A 20,918-nucleotide genomic window follows, 5' to 3' on the forward strand; every position below is an offset into this window, starting at 1 on the left:
CTGGGACCATCGGGCCCTGCTCTTTGGAGAGCCTCACGGCATCTTCCTCCTGCCATGCTGGCCTCCAGGAGGAAGGGAGCAGCGTGGAGGTTTTGCTCGAGGCTGTGGGGCAAGACTTGGTGCCGCACAGCTTGCACTCCCCGCCACAAGGAAGTGCCGGCAGCGGGCGGTCTGTGGCAGAGGTGGGCGTTCAGACCGAATCAGAGAATCAGGAGGACTGGCTGCTTGGGAGCAGTCACAGCAGGCTGCTGGAGCAGAACGCCTGCCTCCAGAGCACCCTGAAAGACCTGGAGAGGCAGTGCCGTGCCCTTCAAGAGGAGAACTGTCTTCTGAGGAAGGGAAGCTCTCCTGAAGTGCGGGAGGAGGTGGAGAAGCTCCAGCAGAAGAGTGCTAAGCTGCATCTCCTTAGCAAGCAGCTGCAAGAGCGAGCCAGGAAACTGCAGAGCATCCATCAGCTGATCAATGCTCGAGTGCCACTGCACATCTAAAGCTCCCCTGAGGAACTGTGTAGGACGTCGTTCCCTCAGCAGAGAGCTGGAGAAATGGGAGAGCCTGCTGGAGCTTTGCTGGCACGGGCCGAGCAGGATGACTTCTGACAGAAGGCTGCTGAGGAGCTTCAGGCTCAAGTGGCTGCAGATGAAGAGGGCTGCTGTTACGTGAGCACCCACTGCCCAACCTGGTCCCCTCACATCTTGCTGAAGAAGCTTGTGGAGGAGGCTGAGGCCACTAATTCAGGCCATATTGTAGTTGTTGCCAAGGAGGAGTAAAACCATTCCCGAGCCAGGGCAGCCGGGAGGCCGAGCTGCGCCTCTCCGTCTCGCAGGTGACACAGGTCAGCGGGCTGCTGCGGAGTGTCTGGAAGGCCGAGCCCGACACGCTGCTGCCCTCCCTGCAGGAACTCTTCGCTGTCATCTCCACCGCCGGTGAGTACCGCCCGCCAGGAAACGCGGCCGAGGGCTGGTGGTGGTGGTGGTGGGAGGGGTGTAGAGTAACGTGGGGGCTTGAGGAGAGCGGCAGGTTTGCCAACAGAAAGGAAAAGTTATACTGCTAGCATCGGTCGCTTTGCAGACATTGCCTTGGAACTGTTGCTTCCTGCCCAGATACTGAAAAGCAACTTTTTGGCCATGGAGAAAGCAAAGCCTTTTCTTCTCTTCTCCCCAACCCCCGCCCAAGAAGAGCTACAGGGGAAATGGTGATTTATTTAGCTGCAGAGCAGCATGGTTTTTGGAAAAACTCCTGTTGCAACGCTTTAAATGATATACTGGAGCAGAGCTGGAGTGTCCTGTTAGGAAAAAGTACAATTCAATACCAAAAGCTGCTCTTCCTCTTGCTCCCTCCAGAGGGGTAGCTTAGGTCTTGGAACTGTTTAGTCTACGAAACTGGGATATATATGTAAAGAAGATACAAAACGTGGGTATCATAAGAAGGATTTGCTGTCTGAGTAATGTCGATGCGATTGTAAACAGGTCCTTTCTGACCTCAAAAAAATCTGTGAAGGACTGTATTAGCTCAGATTGGAAAGCGCCTTTGCTGTTGAGGCAGCTGGGCAACTTAACGTTATAACATTATATATTGCTATAACTGGCATGGTTAGCAGGCAGTTGTTGAGATAGGATGTGGGAATTATCAGCTGTGTTGGATCCTTAACATCAAGTATGATAAACAATTGTATGGTGGTGCTTTTTAGATAAAAAAACCCCCACTTCTCAGTTCTGTTGATGACGGAGGAGGAAGTTGGCAGATTGTCACTTTCTTGCACGGATATTAGGTGAATGAAAGGCGTTTGTAATTCAGCGCCTTCATCCGTTGACGCTTTTCAATTTTGTTTTGCTTTGTAATGATAGAACGTTAGATGGAGGACAGACTTGTCTCAAAACTTTGCAATTATAGTGAAGTCGTAGGAGAGAAGATAAAGCCTATTTTTTCTATGGGGTTTTCTTTTTAGTTTCTTACACTTTGTCATGTTCAACCATTACAGATCCTTCATTCGAACCTTCTGTTGCACTGGCAAGTCTTGTGCAGCACAGACCATTACAGATGATTACAGTTCTCATCAGGAGCCTGACTACAGATCCAAATGTGAAAGATGCAAGTATGACTCAAGCTCTGTGCAGGTCTGTAAAGGCAGGAAAAGTCTCTTTTTCTTGCCTTTTTTTGAAGCTATTTGTCGCTTAGGTTCCATTAAAAAAAAACCCCCATACAAACAAAAGCCATAGGAGAAAAAAAACTCTCTTCAAATGGTATTCTAAGTTGTGCTGTTTGGCATGTGAAGGTACTATGTATTTATGATGCTATGGCTGTTACTGGCATGGTTTCAGTTGAAGGTTGCTGCCTTGATCGCTGATGTGGCTTCTTCCTCCTGCTTTGTTAGGGGTAGGGTGGGTGAAGAAGAGGGTGAAAGAGAAACTAAGAGGAAGCCAGCGGTGTTCCTTTTAGATGCTATGTTTAGATCTCCCACCTTATGGGAGGTGGTATAAACAGGAAACTTCATGGTGTTTACAATCAAGCTGAGAAACAAGGCCTTGTTTTCAGAAGATCCACCTTTCTGCTTTTCCAAGAAGCAGAGTGGTGCTCTCGCATGATTGTCTTACCCATCATCTGGTTAGAAATTAGTTTTACTGCTTAGTTTTGAGGGTTTTCATCTGCTTAGATATCCTTGTGGATTTTTAGTAGGATTCACAGGGAACAGCCTCTGTTTCCATCTTCTCTCAAGGCTCCGGAGGTTTGTTGGATGTTCTTTGAATAGTAGAAGAATAGGAATGATGTAAAAACAATTGCATATTATGCTTCTTGTCACTAATGGAAACGTGAGTCAACGTTGAGATAAGTTGCGCTGTTAACAGACTGTGATTCAGATTGCAATCTTGGTTAGTATCTTCAGCTATGTGAATAATAGCTGTGCAGCAAGTTGACAATGGGGGAAAGATGAAGACCTTGAAGCTCGTTGAATGATTGTTTTTAAAGCCTATGGAAGAAGCTGTTACTGAGCAGTGAAGGGTAGAAAAATGAGTGGAGCAGTTAAACAGGAGACTGTTAGAAATTTGTGTTGTTTAAAAAAAGTAACTTTAAAAAAGTCTTTCAACTAAAATAACGTCTGCTGTATTATTTTTTAATGCTTACACATTCATGTAGCGTAGCACTTGCGTATCTTGGTGAAATACTGAGGGGTTTTTTCACAGTGAAAACATTTCTGGTGTTTACATTAAATTGCGAAGCCATATTTCATTTGAAAACATAATGAGAAGCAGCAGCATTGATATTGTAATTTGGTGTAAGACATATCCTTCGGAGACTTTAAAATCTGTTCAGTCAAGCAGATTCTTTTAACTAAGCTGTGTGCCCAGTCTAAAATTCAAAGCTGGGAAATTCAGAAGGATTTGTGCATGCTAATAATTTGCCAGTAATGTGCTGGTGATTAATTTTCATGTTAGTGTAATTGTAACATTTACATTGCGGTACCCGCTTCAACCCAATGTGATTGTCTAATTGTAGCTTTAGAATGGCTTCTCTGTGCGCCTCTGCTTAGGGAAGTAATGCAGTGCTGAGCTTTGGGTGTAATAGGAGCTGTTATTAGCCCACAAGTGCTCTTTCTTCATACTAGCCGTCTGGTGGGGTTTTTTCCTCTTCTTTTTGAAAGAGCAGTGCAATCTTACTTGCCTCGTTCATTCTTTGAAGTAATACTTGATTTTAAGAGTCTCTAGTTCTGTTCCAAGGAGCTCACTTCTTAGGTACCCCTGGTTATTTCTGTTTGTAGATACTCTCATGTCAACACTGTATCCAGTTTCTTTTTCCATCTCTGGCAACCCCTTGCAGTGATTACTCTCTTCTGGCTTAGAGGAGTCATTGTAAAGAGAATAATGCAGCTGGAATGTCTGGAGCACCAAATGACAAGTTGTCATCAGGCTTGCATCATTCCCAGGTGATGCAGAGCTCCAGGCACAGCAAGGTCTCCTGATGGGAGGAAGCTGATCTTTGGTGACTGCAAATTAGAGACCTTGTTGCACACTTCCTGAGGACAACTTTCATGACCCTGCAGAGTCTGTCTAAAGTTGACCACAGATTAGTAAATAATCTGTAATTAGACTAATAAATGGAATCTTTTCGGTGAGGGGTTATGTTAGGTACAGGTTCGTATAAGAAATGGCGCTTGCTTTTTGGAATCATTGAGCTGTTCTTAATTAGCTCACCTGTTTCATGAAACCTTCCCTGAAGCATCAGTGAGGAAAAGCAGAAAATTGTGGAATCTCTTCTAGGATATATGACTACGTTAAGGGTCTACTACAGAGGCCTCAGAGGAGGTTGACTGCCTGTACTCACTATCCTGACAAGTACACTGCTTACTTGCACTTTGCTAAGAAAAATTCCAGACGTGACCAGGCCCTTTGCCCTGTTGCTAAAAATGTAAAATATTGTAAAAGATGTTAAATTTTTGGATGGGGATGCTTTGTAGTCTGAGGATCTTCAGTTTTATTGTTGTTTTGGTTTTGTGGTTTGTTTGTTTCTCTAATCTGAGGGATTTGCATTTGAGGTGGCAGATTCTTTGTCTGATGTGGCTAAGCAGCTATTTTTGTGAAAGAAGTTACTGTCTGAGGTTGCACAGCTAATTTCTTTCTCTCCAGAGATATCAGAAATATTGTCCTTGTTAGGCACATATATGGATAGCAGACCTGCTCGTTTTAGGGTGACATGAGGCAGAAGGTCCTCTTGAGGTCTTGAAGGTTTTTTTAATCTGGTCAAACACGAAAAACATCCTCTATGTTTTCATTCATGCTCATCACGTCCCGTATTGTTATCTGCTTTTGTATTAAAAATGCAGTCATTGATTGCAACAGAGCAGGAGAGCAGTAAATGCAACGCAGAGAGAGGGTTTAGTAACCAAAAGGTCTAATCTTCAGCTACTAGATACCAGAGTAGATGTTTTTAGGCCAGTCTCAAGCATGTCTGCAAGTTTACTTCTGTTTCCTCTTCTGGCTTTTGTTTCTGCTCTTCAGAGCATTGGCTCTGCTTGTAAAGAGCAGAAACAGATTTGAAGGATGGGAATTCTCTCTTTGTCAAATATACAGAGAATGGGGCTTCTCTTTACAAGGTTAGTCATACTGAAATGATAGCCATTGTCCTCTTAGTAAGAGTGTTGAATAGTTTAGTGGTTAATTATACTGACTGGAGATGACACAGGGTGGCCCATCACATAACCAGAGCAATGGGATGGAACACTGGGAGCTCCAGCTCCTACCCAAAAGCACTGGGTGTCATTTGGAGTTTGTGAGTCAGTGTGGCTGAAAGTGCATGTAGTGTAAAGATGGTAATCAGGTATTTCAGAAGAGTTGTTCTAATGGAGGGCTCTACAGAATACTCTTGACCTGTCTCAAAAGATAATGAAGAAAACCAAATATATTGTCATTCGGCTTGAATTAACTGTGCGGGTGTTTGTGCCACTACTGAAAAATATGAAGCCTACAAATTGGAGAGGGGCGAGGAGGAGGTTTGAAGACGATATAGTACTGTGAGGTTCAGGGCCTGTTTTTAGGTTAAGCTTAATTCTTTGCAGGGCAAAGCAGTTTTGGCCTACTTTCTTGATTCCCTGTTTTAGAAAGTATATGGAAAGGGCGCTGAGAATAAACATGTTTGAATTTAACACCTTGGGGAAATGAGAGCTTTGTGTAAATTGTGAGCAATGATTATGATGTTGCCATGTGTTTTTTGTAGTAACATGAAAGAAACCCACTAAGATCAGTGCTGGATTGTAAAAAAGGGCAGTCCTAACGATTCCTTGTTTGAGATAAACCTTTGAATGTTATATGTGCAGATAGTATGTAATTCTAAGATATTTAAATTTTACAATGCGTGTACTATACATTTTTCATATCCAAATTATAAACTCTGTGTAAGTTTTAGGTTGTTTATGGCAATACAACATGTCCACAATGCTCGTCTGGTGTTGCTAAAGACCGTGGTTTTCTTTTTAGTTTGGAATCTGAGGATGGAAACCCTGATTTCAGTCTGTTTGGAGCTCTTTTAATCTCTCGGAAGAATGTAGGGGCTGATAGTTTTGCTTCAGATAGGCATCATTGGTGATTCTCAGTTTGTAGTGATGGTGACTGTTTATTAGAATGGTTCCTTGTAACCTATTCAGTTCTGTGCTAGAATTTAGCCTCTGAAAAGAATTAGTCTTTAGGAGGAGCTTTTTCAGAAAAGTAGTAAAGAAATATACTTCTAACTTCCTATTTTCATTGAACTGTAGAATGGAATCATGATGTTACATAGATTGAGTGGAGCCTTTGGAAATGATCTGGTCCAGTCCTTCTCGAAGGAGGGTCAGCTTCAAAGTCAGACATTGTTGCTCAGGGCTTTGTCCATTTGAGTTAACAGCTTTCTGTAGGGATGGAGGTGCCTCAGCCTTACTGCATAACTTGTTTCAATGCCTGACCCCCCTTATGGTGAAAAATTTTTCCTTCCACTTAATTAGTGGTGCCCCATCTGCTTTGAAGAAGGAGGTCTTGTGGACAATTGAAGAAAAACCAAACTATTGCTAAGTAAAATCTCCGAAGAACAAAGCCTAAATGTCATGTTTGAGCTGGTACTGCCTCATGATATTGTCTGTGACTTAGAATTGCTTCAGCTAACCCACCTGTCTGCTTTAAACATCAGTGTAAATTGTCCATGAATTTAAAAGTATGGCATACCCCTCTTTTCCGTTGCTGGTATTTCACTGTATTTTCTAGGCACAGATAAAGTCCCTTCACTTTTCCTTAGCTGTAGTGAAATTCTTCCTTTTGGGGCAGATGTGGACCCCAGGCTGCTGGTAGCTATTATAAGATCCTTATAACACCTGCTGCAATGGATTTAAAATGACTGGATTTTACCTTTTTAACTGAGAGTATTTGAGTTGGGTTCCAGGCGTGTGGTTCAAAGTTGAAGAGTCTTGCTTTTCAAGTTCAAACTTAATAGTCGGCTTTGGTCTGGTTTGGGTTAAAAGGTGGAGGAGGGGAGGTTCCCGGGTACAGACACTTTTTCACTTTCAGGAGTAAGTTTTTGCCACAACATAAAAACATTAGCTTAATGTCTATAAAACCAGGGTTCATATTCTTAAATAACAAGTAACATTTATATATATAATATATAACTTTATATGCTTATGTATTTTGAGATGGTTGTATTTACTTTTAATGTAGTAAATCACTATTAATTACAGAGTTAAGTGACTTGAAGTAGAATCAAAATTATTTTACTACTTCACATTCTTGCCTTACTTCTTGTGAGTCTCTGCATAAGTGTCTAACTATCCGCGTGATATATAGAATCTTTTTGTTGAGATTAAAATTAGTGGCATACTGGGTTTTTGATTTGTTTTATTTTTTTTAATTTTTCATTAATATTTCAGAATGATTGCCTGGTTGTCTTGGCCTCTGGCTCAGCATGTGGAAACACGGGTGATTGCACTGCTGAAAGGCCTGGCTGCAGTCCAGACGTTTACCATCCTCATTGATGTTACTCTGCTTACGATTGAATTGGTACGTTGGAAAAGAACATTCAAAATTGAAGGAGAGGGAAAGGAATTTGTAACAGCTGTAAAAGAACATTCAAAATTGCAGGAGAGGGAAAGGAATTTGTAACAGCTATGCAATTGTGTAGCGTCTTGTAGATCGCAACAGATATTACATTATGATTCTGCAAAGACGATGTAAATGTATCTATAGCTTTCAGCTGCATGTAACAATTCTGTCTGTTTCCAATGGTTGTGGATTTGGAGATATGTTTATATTTTTACTGAAATTCTACTTTCTAGATTTACTGAAAGGAATGTGGGTTTTTTTAGGTCTTTAATCGACTTTGGTTTCCTCTAGCGAGGCCTGGTGCCCTTGCTGTCCTTTCCCACATGTTGCTTAGTTTTCAGCATTCTGCAGAAGCTTTTCATTTGGTAAGTTACTAAAGAAATGGTTTTCAGTTCTTTGAAGTGTCACTCGCATGTGGTTCCTAAGTGGCTGTAAAGAGTAACAGAGTTCGGGCGCTTGGAACGTCCTCATTGTTTCAAGGTTCTAGAACCCGGTTTCTCTGGAGCACTGACCACTAGGCTTGCTAACTTCCAGGCTGAGCCACTTCACCTGTAACCGGAAGCGACCACTGCTCTTCCTGGTATGTACATCTTTCTGGCAGTAGTATCTGGGCACCTATCTTTGAGCGTAGACTTCTGGAAATCCGTTTTATGTGGTGTGAAGTCTACTGATCGAGTTGGGCTACAAGTAGGCTTTCAAGCACAACTATCTGGGGGAAACAGATAACCAGTTATCTGCTATATATAACCCAGTCACCCTGGATAGACGCACGAGACCACGAAGTACTTCACTTTAAGCAAGCCACGCTGTGTTTCAATGTACATACGGGCAAACTGAAGGATGCTATTTTTAATGGCCGCTCTTCAAAATGGGGTTGGCCAGTGAAAGCGGTAGATACTAGGGTATGACGATGACTGTATTAGTACATACAGCAAGGCGTATAGTGCCTTCCCGGTTCTGATAGTCAGTGTTTAGCTTAACGTTTCAGTGAAATATGAGTCTTTCAGACTTAGCTGTAGTAACAGCCTGGCACACTGTTTCTCTAACCTATCTCCAAAGTTCTTGTGCCCGAAGGGATCACAAACCCTTTGATTAGCGTTAGAGTAACTGCCTTATGCCTGTTACACTGGTTTTTAATGACAGAAGTCTGAAGTTTCTCTCTCCTCCCTCCACTGCCCTAATCTTGGCCTAGGATAGACATTTGAGTCACAAATGAAGGAGCCAAGTAGCTTGCATATGCTCACAATGTAAATATTTCATCTATTTGCTGTCTTGCTTTTCTTTGTTCCCGAGAGAGACAAAACATTCATGAGAAAAATGTAAAACATGAGAAGACTTGTTCTAGAAATAGGCGTTTGCTTTAACAAGGCAGATTTCTGCCATAGGTTGCGTGCAGCCCTGCATAAACACCTGTCTTCAGGACTTAATTGTGACTTAATTGTCCTTCCAAATAAACAACCTTCTTTACTATCGTTTTTTGAGCTACTGCTGTCATTTAGTATCCTGTAATATTTTCCGGCGCTTAAGCTACTTGTTTATTTTTTTCTAATAACTGAAATAACTTTCTACTTGATGTTTTGATACTAATATAAAAGTCGCATGCATTTAAACATGCTGATAGAGCTGTGATGAAGAAGGGAAGGAGGTAAACATTTCTGATTTCTAGCTAATTTAAAAGAGTAATGAATCTGAACTAATTCTTAAATAGATTACTGTATCTGTGGTAAGGGTTTTTTAGCTGATAGTAAATTACTGTGTTGGTTTATTGAGCCTGGCTCCCTCGCTAGGTGGAGCTGTCAGCCAGGTTCTGTCTTGTAAAGTGAAATAGCGTGAATGTCTTCATTGGCTTCAGATCCCAAGCATTAGACTATGTTTAAGGAAAATTGAGGTTTATTTTAAAAACAGTATCTGTGAAATTAGATCAAGATACTGCACTGTTAGTGGTGGCACGAATGCAAAATATTTGCTGTTAATAGCGGTAATAAGATGAGTACTTGGGATGCTAGACCGTTTAAAATCTTAACGTGCATTTTCTAAGTTCATAAAGTTCCAAAACTGGATATGTGAGCTAAAGAGAGCATTGAATAAGTAATTGTGCTGTTTGAAAATTGTCATAAGAAAAGAAGAACATGTGTTTCTCAAGTCATTGTTTCTCAACCACTTCTTTAAGAACACAAGATCCCCTGTCACTTGGCATGTGTAAAACAGTCAAGTTGTTTGTAGAACAAAAACACTGGAAAAATGCAATTAACACCCTTTTTTGTTTGTTTTCCTATTCAGATTGTCCCACATGTGGTCCGTTTGGTTCACTCATTCAAGAGAGATGGCTCACCTTCCAGTACAGCCTTTTTGATACAATTGACTGAGTTGATCCATTGTATGATTTATCATTATTCAGGATTTCCAGAGCTCTGTGAATCCATTTTGGAAGCTGTTAAGGTATAGTAGGAATACTGAGAGGGTGGCCTGTTTTTGTTTTGTTTTTTTCAAATATGACAGTTCTAATCCCATAGATCTAAATTCTTTAGAACTTCTGCTAGGAGAAAAGAGCTCTCCACATAATCTAATGTTAATTCTAACTGTATTTGGAATAGGCTAGAAAAATTGTCCTGAGTGTCCATGATATGATTATAGCAGGCTTTAAAACAAGCCTGAAATGAGATCCTTTATGAAAAGTACAATCTAATTTCTTAAGCCTCATGTAACTAGTAATATACTTTTGTGAGGTTTATTCTAGGCATTTCATTTCAACCCAAGGCAGAAACTGTACCTCTTCAAGTATAAGTTCAGAGCACTGATAGTATTGAAAAGAAGTAGGTTCTGAGGAGTACTTGGCATGGTATTAATCTTTGGATAGCTCCAAAACACCATCATGAAGCACTACATCTTAATACTGCAGTCAGTATTGCATGCCTCTGTGGGTAAAGGATGCTGGCCTATGCTGTTTCAAAGCAAAATTCAGCTTTTTTAGATGAATATTTGAGTGCATGATGCACTTAAAATAAAAAGTACATTAAAAAAACCCCACAACACCCCAAAACAGATAAAATTGAAAAAAAAAAATACAAACCCAAAACCCCGACCAAAAAATCTCTTGGGTATTACTGCCTGATTTGATGGCATTAGTATTGCAGTTAAATGCTTTGACACTTAAAAAGCCTATCAGTTTAATTCCAAGTATTGTGGACTTTATTCTTTCATTCCTACATTTTGATTTGACAGAGCAGGAATGTATTTCTAGCAGAATATAGGATGCTTTAGGGGTCTATTAAAGCTTGCAATTTGAGAGGTAATTTTTGGTGGCAGAAAGGATGCTGTGAATATGCTTCAGATCAAGGGTGGCCAGCAGCCCCTTATTCCTGCAATCTGAGAGTTGAGTAAAGAAAGCTTCGAAGAAGAGGGCTTGGGGGGGTTGTATCTTCTAGGCTATCAGGGGTAGCAAGACCTTGAAGGAGAATACGGGAGCAAGTGAAGAGAGAAGGTCCTGAATGGCAGGACCTGGTATAAAACCAAATACAAACCCCTATGAAGTGTGTTTCAATGTTTCTCTTGCAGGACATGCCCAGGCCCACTGAAGAACAGATTAAGGTGGCTCTCAATCAGAGCGCATGGACGTCACAGTCCAGCTCTTCGCCATCTTGTTCATCTAGACCTTCTGGGAAATCGGAAACTGGGAAGACAGGTCTAATTGACCTAGGAAATACTTGCTACATGAACAGTGTTCTTCAGGCACTCTTTATGGCTACAGAGTAAGTCCTTTTGAACAGCTCTTTTCATTGCAAATTAACTATTGCAGTTGTTGCTTTCTTGCTTTTCACAGAGTATTCAAGTGTCCTGGGCGCTCTCAGCTTGCTAGAGCTGAGTGGATTTCTTTGCGCTCAGTTACTGATTGCTTTGTGGAAGTCCAGCTCTGTGAAACTGTAATTTTAGCCATTAAAAATCCTGATCCTTCTGTCCCGTGTCAAAAGACAAGTCCTTTTTTCCTCACTGTCCTTGCTCCCTTTGGTATTGTAAAAGTTTGTGGTGATGCTTTTGTTACAATTTGGAAGCTATTGAGAAAAGAATTGTCTGTCTATACTCCATTCTTACACATTGAAATAGTTAAAGAAATAGGAGTTTTGCAGGGTGAGTTCCTACTGTTCAGTAGTTTTGCAGCTGCGCTGGAGCAGAATTCAGGTCTTGAAGGGAAGCGTGACATGTTTTGCTTTCTTTCAAATTGAAGTAATTATCTGAGCTGGAATAAGTGCATTGTTGTTAGAAATCTAGCAAGGAAACTAATGTCTATCTCTTCCTTCAGTTTCAGAAGACATGTTTGATCTCTGCAACTACATGGATGTAACTTGCTAGTGGCAAAACTACAGCATCTTTTTGCATTTTTGGCCCATACCCAGGTATGTCAGTTCATTTAATCTGCTGGGTTTTAAGGCTAGGTCTATATACCAAAACTGAGGAACAAACATCATGCCATGGGAGTCCTCCTGAGTCTATGAAAAATATAAACATGATTGATTTGTCGGGGAATGAGTCTGTCACCAGATGTTCAGGTGGTGTGGATGGACTTAGAGAAATCTGTATTTCCTAAGTGGAACATCTTGGCATTGTGTTGTTTTTGTAAAAAGCAGTAACAGGTTTTCTTGGAGAAGGCTAAATGGCAAAATCCAAATAAGGCCTGACTTGAGATATAAGCTGACTTTATGTAACTGTCTAGGATAAACTGTGACTTTCTGCAGTGATTTTTACGCTAAATTTTATTGTAGTTCAAATTCTAAAGTGAACTAAATATTTTGCTAGTGCTGGAAGGGCATAAGACACTTTTGTTCTCTTTGAGGAATAACCATAAACTTCTTGTGAAGGGGATGAGGCTGGATCACCTTAAAAGTAAACTGGTATTTATGAAATACTGTGTTCTTCTGAAAAAAGAAAACATTTTTTTCAAGCTTGCCAGCAAGAACAGTAGCTGCTATTACAAATAATATCTGATTTACACGCACTGCACACTTAATAGTTGCCTTCAGGAGCCACTGTTTTTATCTTTGTACTAGAGGTGATAACTACAAGATTAATGGTGCTCTCTTGCTATGATTAAGTGGCTTAAATGTCTCTGTGTACCACGTGTTTAGTACAGTTTCTCTAGAATGATGTAGTCCAAAGTTCAGTGGTCAAGATCAAACGAATAGGACCAATTTTTTAAGTAGTTCTTACGTAACCTTGTCTGTCCCTCTCTTATGTGAACAGAGAGAGGCGGCATATGCTCCTAGAATTTTCTTTGAGGCTTCCCGACCACCATGGTTCAGCCCTCGATCCCAGCAGGATTGCTCAGAATATCTCAAATTCCTGCTAGACAGGTACAGTTATTGTGCCACTAATGGGAATAGATCTATAGTCTTATCACATAATGTTGAACTCTTCGGAGCGGTCGTGTAAGGGTTCCACTGCACGAGTGGGCACCGGGAATCTTGGGCCTCATTCCTGGCTGTCTCTGGTTTTCTGTATGGTGTATGGAACACTTTGCTTCATGGGTTTAATCTGTGGTAAAGTCTGGATACCATCTTGTACCCGCATCACTTAAAGCAGGTTACAGTGGTAGTAATGTTTTTACAAATCTCCATTTGAGTGTTATGTTCGAGTCATGATCCTGTTGTAAAAGAATGTGGTTGCTGAAAGCCGTTTAGTTGTGCATCTGGGTATTTCGTGTTGGTGGAGACAGCTATAGTTCTTACAGGTTAGATAAGTCACAAAGAGATGTACATGCATTTATAACCAGTTGATAAACAAGCAAATTAACGGTGGCATGGATAATACAAAAGTACCTAGATCTATTAGTATTTCTCTTGAATTTTGGATTGCTGAGGTGTGGCTTAAGCAATATTGCTTTATGGCACATTCCACTCCTGGACAAGTTTATCCCCATAGTGAAACAGTGGTGTTTTGTTTGTTTTGGTTTTCTTCCCAACTTGTGTTTCTTTTTTGTTTTTTGTTTTTTTCTTGTAGTTTCTTAACTTTCTTAGCTACAAAATCCTGACCTTTTCTTTGGAAATAGTCTGGCACTGGATAAACAGCTACTTGTTCTCTTAGAAAATCTGACATACAGAACCAGTCAACTGGAGAACTGATTTATCAAGATAATGTAATGGTAAATAATAAAAACGTTGTCTGTTAGGTTTTTTAATACTTGCCAGTTCTCTCAGTATCTCCATTCTGTTCTGCTATATACAATGAAACCCACCTTAAATGCATTTGTGCTTCTCTCATACTTGGTCTTGGATGGTACTGACCTGTATGTTTCAACTTGCTTATATATAAAATAACAAATAGCTTTTTTGAATGTAAGACACTTCTAGCCACTGAACCATCTATATTTTTGAGCATAACTGGGAAAAAAAGTCTGAAATGGTGCAGCGGGATCTGTTTGGAAAATAGCACAGCTGTTTGGATCTATTTTTCTTTGTCTTCAGGCTGCGTGAAGAAGAGAAAACCTTGAAAACTTTGTCTTCAGCAAAGACTTCTGAAAGTAAACCCAATGCAAAGTCCCAGAAACAAGAAGCTGTCAATAAGGCAAAAGTATTTGCTGCAGCATCTGGTAAGGGAAGTGAAGAAAGAGCTCTGGTCGAGAAGATGTTTGGAGGAAAAGTGAAGACTACTGTACGCTGTCTGAAGTGCAAAAGCGTGTCTCAAAAGGAAGAAGCTTTCACAGATCTCTCTCTGGCTTTCTGTCCTGGAACGTACTGAAGGGAAAGGCGACAACGTGGTGCAAACTCAGACCTCACCGATGAGTCCTGCTGGGAAAAAACCTCTCAAGTTGGAAGCAAATGGTGGATGTGACCCAAGAACAAAGAAAGGAACCACAAAGGATTTTTCTGCTGAGCCAAAGTCTGAGAAGACTACAAATTCTGAACGCAACAAAGGTCAAGCTAAGAAGAAAATGCCTCAGAGGGTAGTAGGTGAAAACCCTCTGTCAGCTACAGATTTACTGCATTATTTTCTGGCGCCTGAGATCCTCAGTGGTGACAACAAGTATTACTGTGAAAAGTGTGCCTCTCTACAGAATGCTGAGAAAACTATGCAAATCATTGAGGAACCTGAATACCTCATTCTCACTCTTTTGAGATTTTCCTATGATCCAAAGTGTCACGTAAGGCGCAAAGTCTTAGCTAATGTGTCTCTGCCACTTGGTTTGAAACTACCAGTCCAAAGAGTAGCATCGTCTCCAGGTGTAGTTTCAAGAGGTTGGTCTGTTGGTGTCGAGGTGTCTGATATTGGAGAAAATATTGCTAAAAAACTAAAGCCCTCAGGTGCTGATGAAGTGACTCGCCCACGATTGGAGCCCTGTTTGTTAAGCTCCGTGGTGATGCATTCTGGTGTATCCTCTGGAAGTGGACATTACTCTTCATATGCTAGAAATGTTCCTGGGTCAGGGCCTTCAGGACCCTGCCAGCAGTCTACAGGTGATTCTTTAGTTTCTCCTCGGGCTAAGTTGTTGACAGGGGAGAGTCCTTCTACTGTTGTAGAAAGTGACACTGGTAAGTCAAGAGAATGGTTTCTGTTCAATGACAGCAGAGTGACATTTCCCTCATTTCAGTCAGTCCAGAAAATGACCAGTAGATTTCCAAAGGACACTGCTTATGTTCTGTCGTACAAAAAACGAAATAGCACCCGTGGCTTCAGTTCGGCAAACGGAGACCCTCCCCTCCAGAAAGACCTCGGGGATGCAATTATGAAAGATAACAAACGATACTTGCGGGTAAGATGTAAATCCTCTCCAAAGAGGGGTCCCCAAAAGGGGATGGGGAGCAGGACGGAGGCCCGGAGAGAAGAGAGAAGCACAGCCAGCTGAGCGGGGGATGCAGGCAGGAAAGAGGGGACAGGCTGCAGGAGAGAGAGGGAAACTCAGGGCAGGAAGCAGGAGATGGTGACAGAAAAAAGAGAAGGACAGGGAGCGGGAGAGAGAGATGTGGAGAAAGACAAAAAAAGCAAGAGGCTATAGGGCAGGGAAGGAGGGATTAAAAAAGATCAGGGAGCCAAAGAGAGACAAAAAGGGAAAGAAAAATATCGTGATGGGCTACAGAGAGAGAGGGAAGAATTAAAACATGGGGTCAGGGAGCGGGACAGAGAGCTCTGGGGAGAGGCCAAAAATAGCAATTTTGGGCAACTGACTCCATTTCTCGAGCACTGCTCAGGAACTGCATTACCGGGAGGCTCAAGAAACGTGCGGCCTGCCAAAGCCCTGTCCTGGGCCCAATCCTGCACCCTAACATTGGTGACAAACATCACCTTGCAGAGTGGCCGGGAGTGGGGGGAAAAAAAAGCCCAACTGGGAGGAAAAAAAAATTGCCCATCTGTTTGTTTGATTGTTTTGCTTTTTACAAAAGGCTATTTAAGCTCTGAATGCAGCCTGGAAGGAAAAGGAACCTGGCGTCCCAGGCTGGATACATTTAAAGCCCAAAGCCACTCAACAGCCGCACAAACCATTGCTCCCTCCCACTGTGCACACTCTGCTGCCTGCCTGCAGGTACAGGCAGCTGCCCTGTTTCTTGAGCATTCCCCAGAAGCAGCACCACCAGGCAGCTCAGAAAAACTGACTGCCTGCAAAAACTTGAGAACAGCTTAATTCTGGGCAATTTTTCCTGTCTTTAGGGCTGCTGGTGAAAGACTCATCCGTTGAGAGATGGCTCAGGACCACGCCGGGGCAGCAGTGCTGCTTTCTGGATCCCGTGGCAGTAATGGGCAGAGGGACAGGCTGTCAGATGCCAGAGCAGGTACGTACGCGGGGTGTCAGGGTCATCCCTGCTTGTTTTGTCCCAGCGAAGCCCCAGCAGTGCCAGTGCCGTGCTGCAGCCCCGGGCTCAAGGAGCCGGGCATTTGTGCAGGCTGCAGCACTGGGCTTCCCCCGCTTGTCTCCAGCTCTGCTTTCTGCCAGCACCGGGGGCACTGCAGAATGGCCTGCCCGCTCCCCACAGCCGTCCTGACCCCCATCTGCAGCTCGTACGTGGTGTCCATGTCACACAGCTGATGTGGGGGTGGCAGGTCTCTCTTGGGGCACCCAGGGAATGGGGGAAAAGCAAACGCAGTCCCTCCCTTTTGATCTTTGTCCCAAGGGTGACCTAGCAGAGATGTACCCTGCGCTGAAGAGTGTCCTGCAGGAAGGTGACAGACGATTACAGGGCAACGCTGTGACCTGCCTGACAGCAAAGGTGCCCAGTGGCCACAGAGCAGCCCAGGTGAGTTGGTTCTCTTGGCGGCCACCACAGCAGCCTTCCTGTACCCCTGGTTTGGGTGCGATATGGAGCATCACATCGAAGTTTCTCAGGCATCCAGGCATGAGGATGGTTTCCCAGTGCCCCCGTGAGAGATCCTGCTCCCAGGAAGCACCTCCCCATAGAGCTGAGGTTGTCTCCAGCCTGTATCTGGAGCTGGGCAGTGCTGCCTGAGGGGTCTCGCAGGCAGGACGGGTTCATCTGCCTGGTGGCTCTGGCACGGCAATGATGAGCTGAAGCCCTGTGGCCATGGCTGGCTGGTTCAAAGTGTCTGAGTGCCTCAGCCTTCTCCCTGGGACTGTTAACCCGGGCACTTTTTCAGGGTGTGAAGGTGGGTGCCGGTCTTGTCCTGTTGGCTCTGTCCCACTCCCACTTCAAAGTTGTGATGTCTGAGATCCGGGGCCACCTGAAGGCTCTGGCAGAGATCTCCGGGGAGTTTGTGTTCCATGTTTTGATATCTTGGGGCTACAAAGTGCTGGGGTTCTGGGATGCTAAGGCTACAGTTGGCTAGGGTTATGGGGTGGCAGGCTTATGGTATGCCAGAGTTGAAGCAAGTGTCATGGTTTAACCGCAGACGGCAGCTGAGCACCACGCAGCCTCTCGCTCAGTCCCACCCCCGGCAGGATGGGGGAGAGAATAGCAAGGGTAAAAGTGAGTCAAGCAAAAGCTGTGTGCGCAAGCAAAGCAAAACAAGGAATTCATTCACCATTTCCCATGGGCAGGTGGGTGTACAGCCATCTCCAAGAAAGCAAGGATCCATCATATGTAATGGTGTGGTGGGTTGACCCTGGCTGGAGGCCAGGTGCCCACCAGAGCCGCTCTCTCACTCCCCCCATTCACTAAACAGGGGAGAAAAGGCATAACGAAATGCTTGTAGGTCGAGATAAGGACAGGGAGAGATCACTCACTAATTATTGTCACGAGCAAAACAGACCGAACTTAGAGAGGGAATTCATCTAATTTATTACTAGGCAAAACAGAGTAGAGGAATGAGAAAATAAAATTCACTCTTAAAACACCTCCCCCCAGCGCTCCCATCTTCCCGGGCTCAACTTCACTCCCGCCTTCAACCTTCCCCCCCTCAGCAGCACAGGGGGGACGGGGAGTGGGGGTTACGGTCAGTTCATCACACGGTGTTTCTGCCGCTTCTTCATCCTCAGGGGGAGGACTCCTCTCATCGTTCCCCTGCTCCAGCATGGAGTCCCTCTCATGGGGTGCAGACCTTCAGGAGAAAACTGCTCCAGCGTGGGGTCCCCCACGGGGTCACAAGTCCTGCCAGCAAACCTGCCCTGGCATGGGCTCCCCTCTTCACGGGTCCACCGGTCCGGCCAGGAACTTGCTCCAGCGTGGGCTTCCCACAGGGCCACAGCCTCCTTCAGGTGCCTCCACCTGCTCCGGCGTGGGGTCCTCCACGGGCTGCAGGTGGAATCTCTACACCCCCTCATCCTTCCTCCATGGGCTGCAGGTGGAATCTCTGCACCCCCTCATCCTTCCTCCATGGGCTGCAGGGGGAATCTCTACACCCCCTCATCCTTCCTCCACAGGCTGCAGGTGGAATCGCTACACCCCCTCATCCTTCCTCCATGGGCTGCAGGGGGACAGCCTGCTTCACCATGGTCTTCACCACGGGCTGCAGGGGGATCTCTGCTCCGGCGCCTGGAGCTCCTCCTGCCCCTCCTTCTGCACTGACCTGGGTGTCTGCAGAGTTTCTTACAGCTTCTCACTCCTCTCTCCGGCTGCAAAAGCTCTCTCTAACTGGTTTTTTTTCCTTCTTAAATATGTTCTCACAGAGGCGCTGATTGGCTCGGCCTTGGCCAGGGGCGGGTCCATCTCGGAGCCGGCTGGCATTGGCTCTATCAGACACAGGGGAAGCTTCTGGCAGCTTCTCACAGAAGCCACCCCTGTAGCCCCCCCTGCTACCAAAACCTTGCCACGCAAACCCAACACAAATGGTTACTTGGAAAGACAAATGCCATCACTCCAAATGTCCCCATCCTCCTTCTTCTTCCCCCAGCTTTATATGCTGCATATGATGTCATATGACATGGAATATCCCTTTGGTCAGGTGGGGTCAGCTGTCTTGGCTGTTTCCCCTCCAAACTTCTTGTGCACCCCCAGCCTCCTTGCTGTTGGGGTGGTGTCAGGATCAGAAAAGGCCTCGACTCCATGTAAGCCCTGCTCAGCAATAACATATCCATCCCTGTATCATCAACACTGTCTTCAGCACAAATCCAAAACACAGCCCCATCCTAGCTACTCTGAAGAAAATGAACTCTATCCCAGCCAAGACCAGCACAGGCAGCTTCCCCAGGCTGTCCAGTGACCACGGGCACAGGCCAGACCCTGCTCTGCTGGGCCTTCACGTCTGTCCCAGGAGGACTGGCTGTGCGAGGACACTGCTGTGTGCCCCCCACCCTGCACACTCACACACTTTAGCTGTTCACTGGCGTTTTCATCTGTGGGCCCCATTCTTGGGCATGTTCTTGAGAGCGACTTTGGAGGAAGGCTTAAGCCTTCATGCACTGCCCTGAGGAGATGCCCTTTCATGATGGAACCACTCCTACGGAGGCCAGCTCTGTCACAGAAGTGCCCGTTGCCTGTCCCTGCCTGCGGTCCCAGGACGACCACGCAGCAGGACTGTGACCAAGCTGCAGAGCAATCAGGCCTTCCACCAAAGCCAAGGGATCAGAAAGAGAGTGTGGAAGTGAAAAGAGAACAGCTCTGGGAGATCAAGTTCTTCCTGGCAGTGCTGCCATGCCAGGACTCTCTTCCCTGCCACCTCTGCACACAGGAACTGTCCCTGCACCTCAATAAAGCTCTTGGAGGAAGGATCTCAGAAAAAACCCGACCTTGCTGCAGGTTCCTTTATTTTACTTAAACACACAGAGAGCATGGCTCCTCGTTTACACAGCCACTCGGTCAGAAAAGCGCAGCAGAGACTGAATTAGAGAGGGGATGACAACATCATTGCAAGTAAAACACCATCATCAACAATATAAATTAGAGACGACAGGCTGGGCCTGTAATGAGTTAAATAATAGTTGTTATGCAGCAGAAGATGGGCAGTTTTTTGCTTCTGAATATCATGCAGTGATCAGTTTCCACACTGCATCCTTGAGCTCCTTGTTCCTCATGCTGTAGATGAGGGGGTTCATGGCTGGAGGCACCACCGAGTACAGAAGTGACACCACCAGGTCCAGAGATGGGGAGGAGATGGAGGGGGGCTTCAGGTAGGCCACCATGCCGGTGCTGATAAAGAGGGAGACCACGGCCAGGTGAGGGAGGCACGTGGAAAAGGCTTTGTGCCGTCCCTGCTCAGAGGGGATCCTCAGCACGGCCCTGAAGATCTGCACATAGGACACCACAATGAAAACAAAACACCCAAAGACTAAACAGGCACCAGTCACAGTTAGCCCAACTTCCCTGAGGTAGGCGTCTGAGCAGGAGAGCTTGAGGATCTGGGGGATTTCACAGAAGAACTGGTCCACAGCATTGCTGTGGCAGAGGGGTAGGGAAAATGTATTGGCCGTGTGCAGCAGGGCATGGAGAAACCCACTGCCCCAGGCAGCTGCTGCCATGTGGGCACAAGCTCTGCTGCCCAGGAGGGTCCCGTAGTGCAGGGGCTTGCAGATGGCAACGTAGCGGTCGTAGGCCATGATGGTGAGAAGACAACACTCTGCTGAAATGAAAAAGAGAAAGAAAAAGACCTGTGCTTCACATCCTGTCTGGGAGATGGCCCTCGTGTCCCAGAGGGAATTGGCCATGGCTTTGGGGAGAGTGGTGGAGATGGAGCCAAGGTCGAGGAGGGAGAGGTTGAGGAGGAAGAAGTACATGGGGGTGTGGAGGTGGTGGTCACAGGCTATGGCAGTGATGATGAGGCCGTTTCCCAGGAGGGCAGCCAGGTAGATGCCCAGGAAGAGCCAGAAGTGCAAGAGCTGCAGCTCCCGTGTGTCTGCGAATGCCAGGAGGAGGAACTGGGTGATGGAGCTGCCGTTGGACATTTGTTCACTCTGGGCTTGGGGAACTGTTGAAAGAGGACAAGACATTGACAAGTCAGGGCAGACTTCTTTGAGCCTGTCCTATGCTGTTTCTCAAAAAAATCCCCTCAAAA

The 20,918-nt window shown here is 44.9% G+C and overlaps 2 protein-coding genes across 2 annotated transcripts; one reads left to right on the forward strand and one right to left on the reverse strand.

The window, feature by feature from the left end:
• Window positions 1-585: 585 nt before the first annotated feature.
• Window positions 586-17,318, forward strand: LOC129201295 (ubiquitin carboxyl-terminal hydrolase 38-like). Its single transcript, XM_054812417.1, is given in 13 exon segments — window positions 586-656; window positions 748-923; window positions 1,979-2,114; window positions 7,382-7,511; window positions 7,817-7,918; window positions 9,834-9,992; window positions 11,109-11,302; window positions 11,851-11,944; window positions 12,789-12,898; window positions 14,009-14,275; window positions 14,277-15,294; window positions 16,649-16,771; window positions 17,130-17,318. Coding segments are annotated over 13 exon segments (2,769 nt in total).
• A 2,392-nt stretch (window positions 17,319-19,710) lies between these two features.
• Window positions 19,711-20,427, reverse strand: LOC129201296 (olfactory receptor 14J1-like; the record flags this gene model as incomplete). Its single annotated transcript, XM_054812418.1, has 2 exons — window positions 19,711-19,746; window positions 19,966-20,427. Coding segments are annotated over 2 exons (498 nt in total), but the record flags the coding sequence as incomplete, so codon positions are not given.
• Between the last annotated feature and the right edge of the window lie 491 nt (window positions 20,428-20,918).

Source organism: Grus americana, unplaced genomic scaffold, assembly GCF_028858705.1.
Source record: "Grus americana isolate bGruAme1 unplaced genomic scaffold, bGruAme1.mat scaffold_91, whole genome shotgun sequence".
NCBI lineage: Eukaryota > Metazoa > Chordata > Aves > Gruiformes > Gruidae > Grus > Grus americana.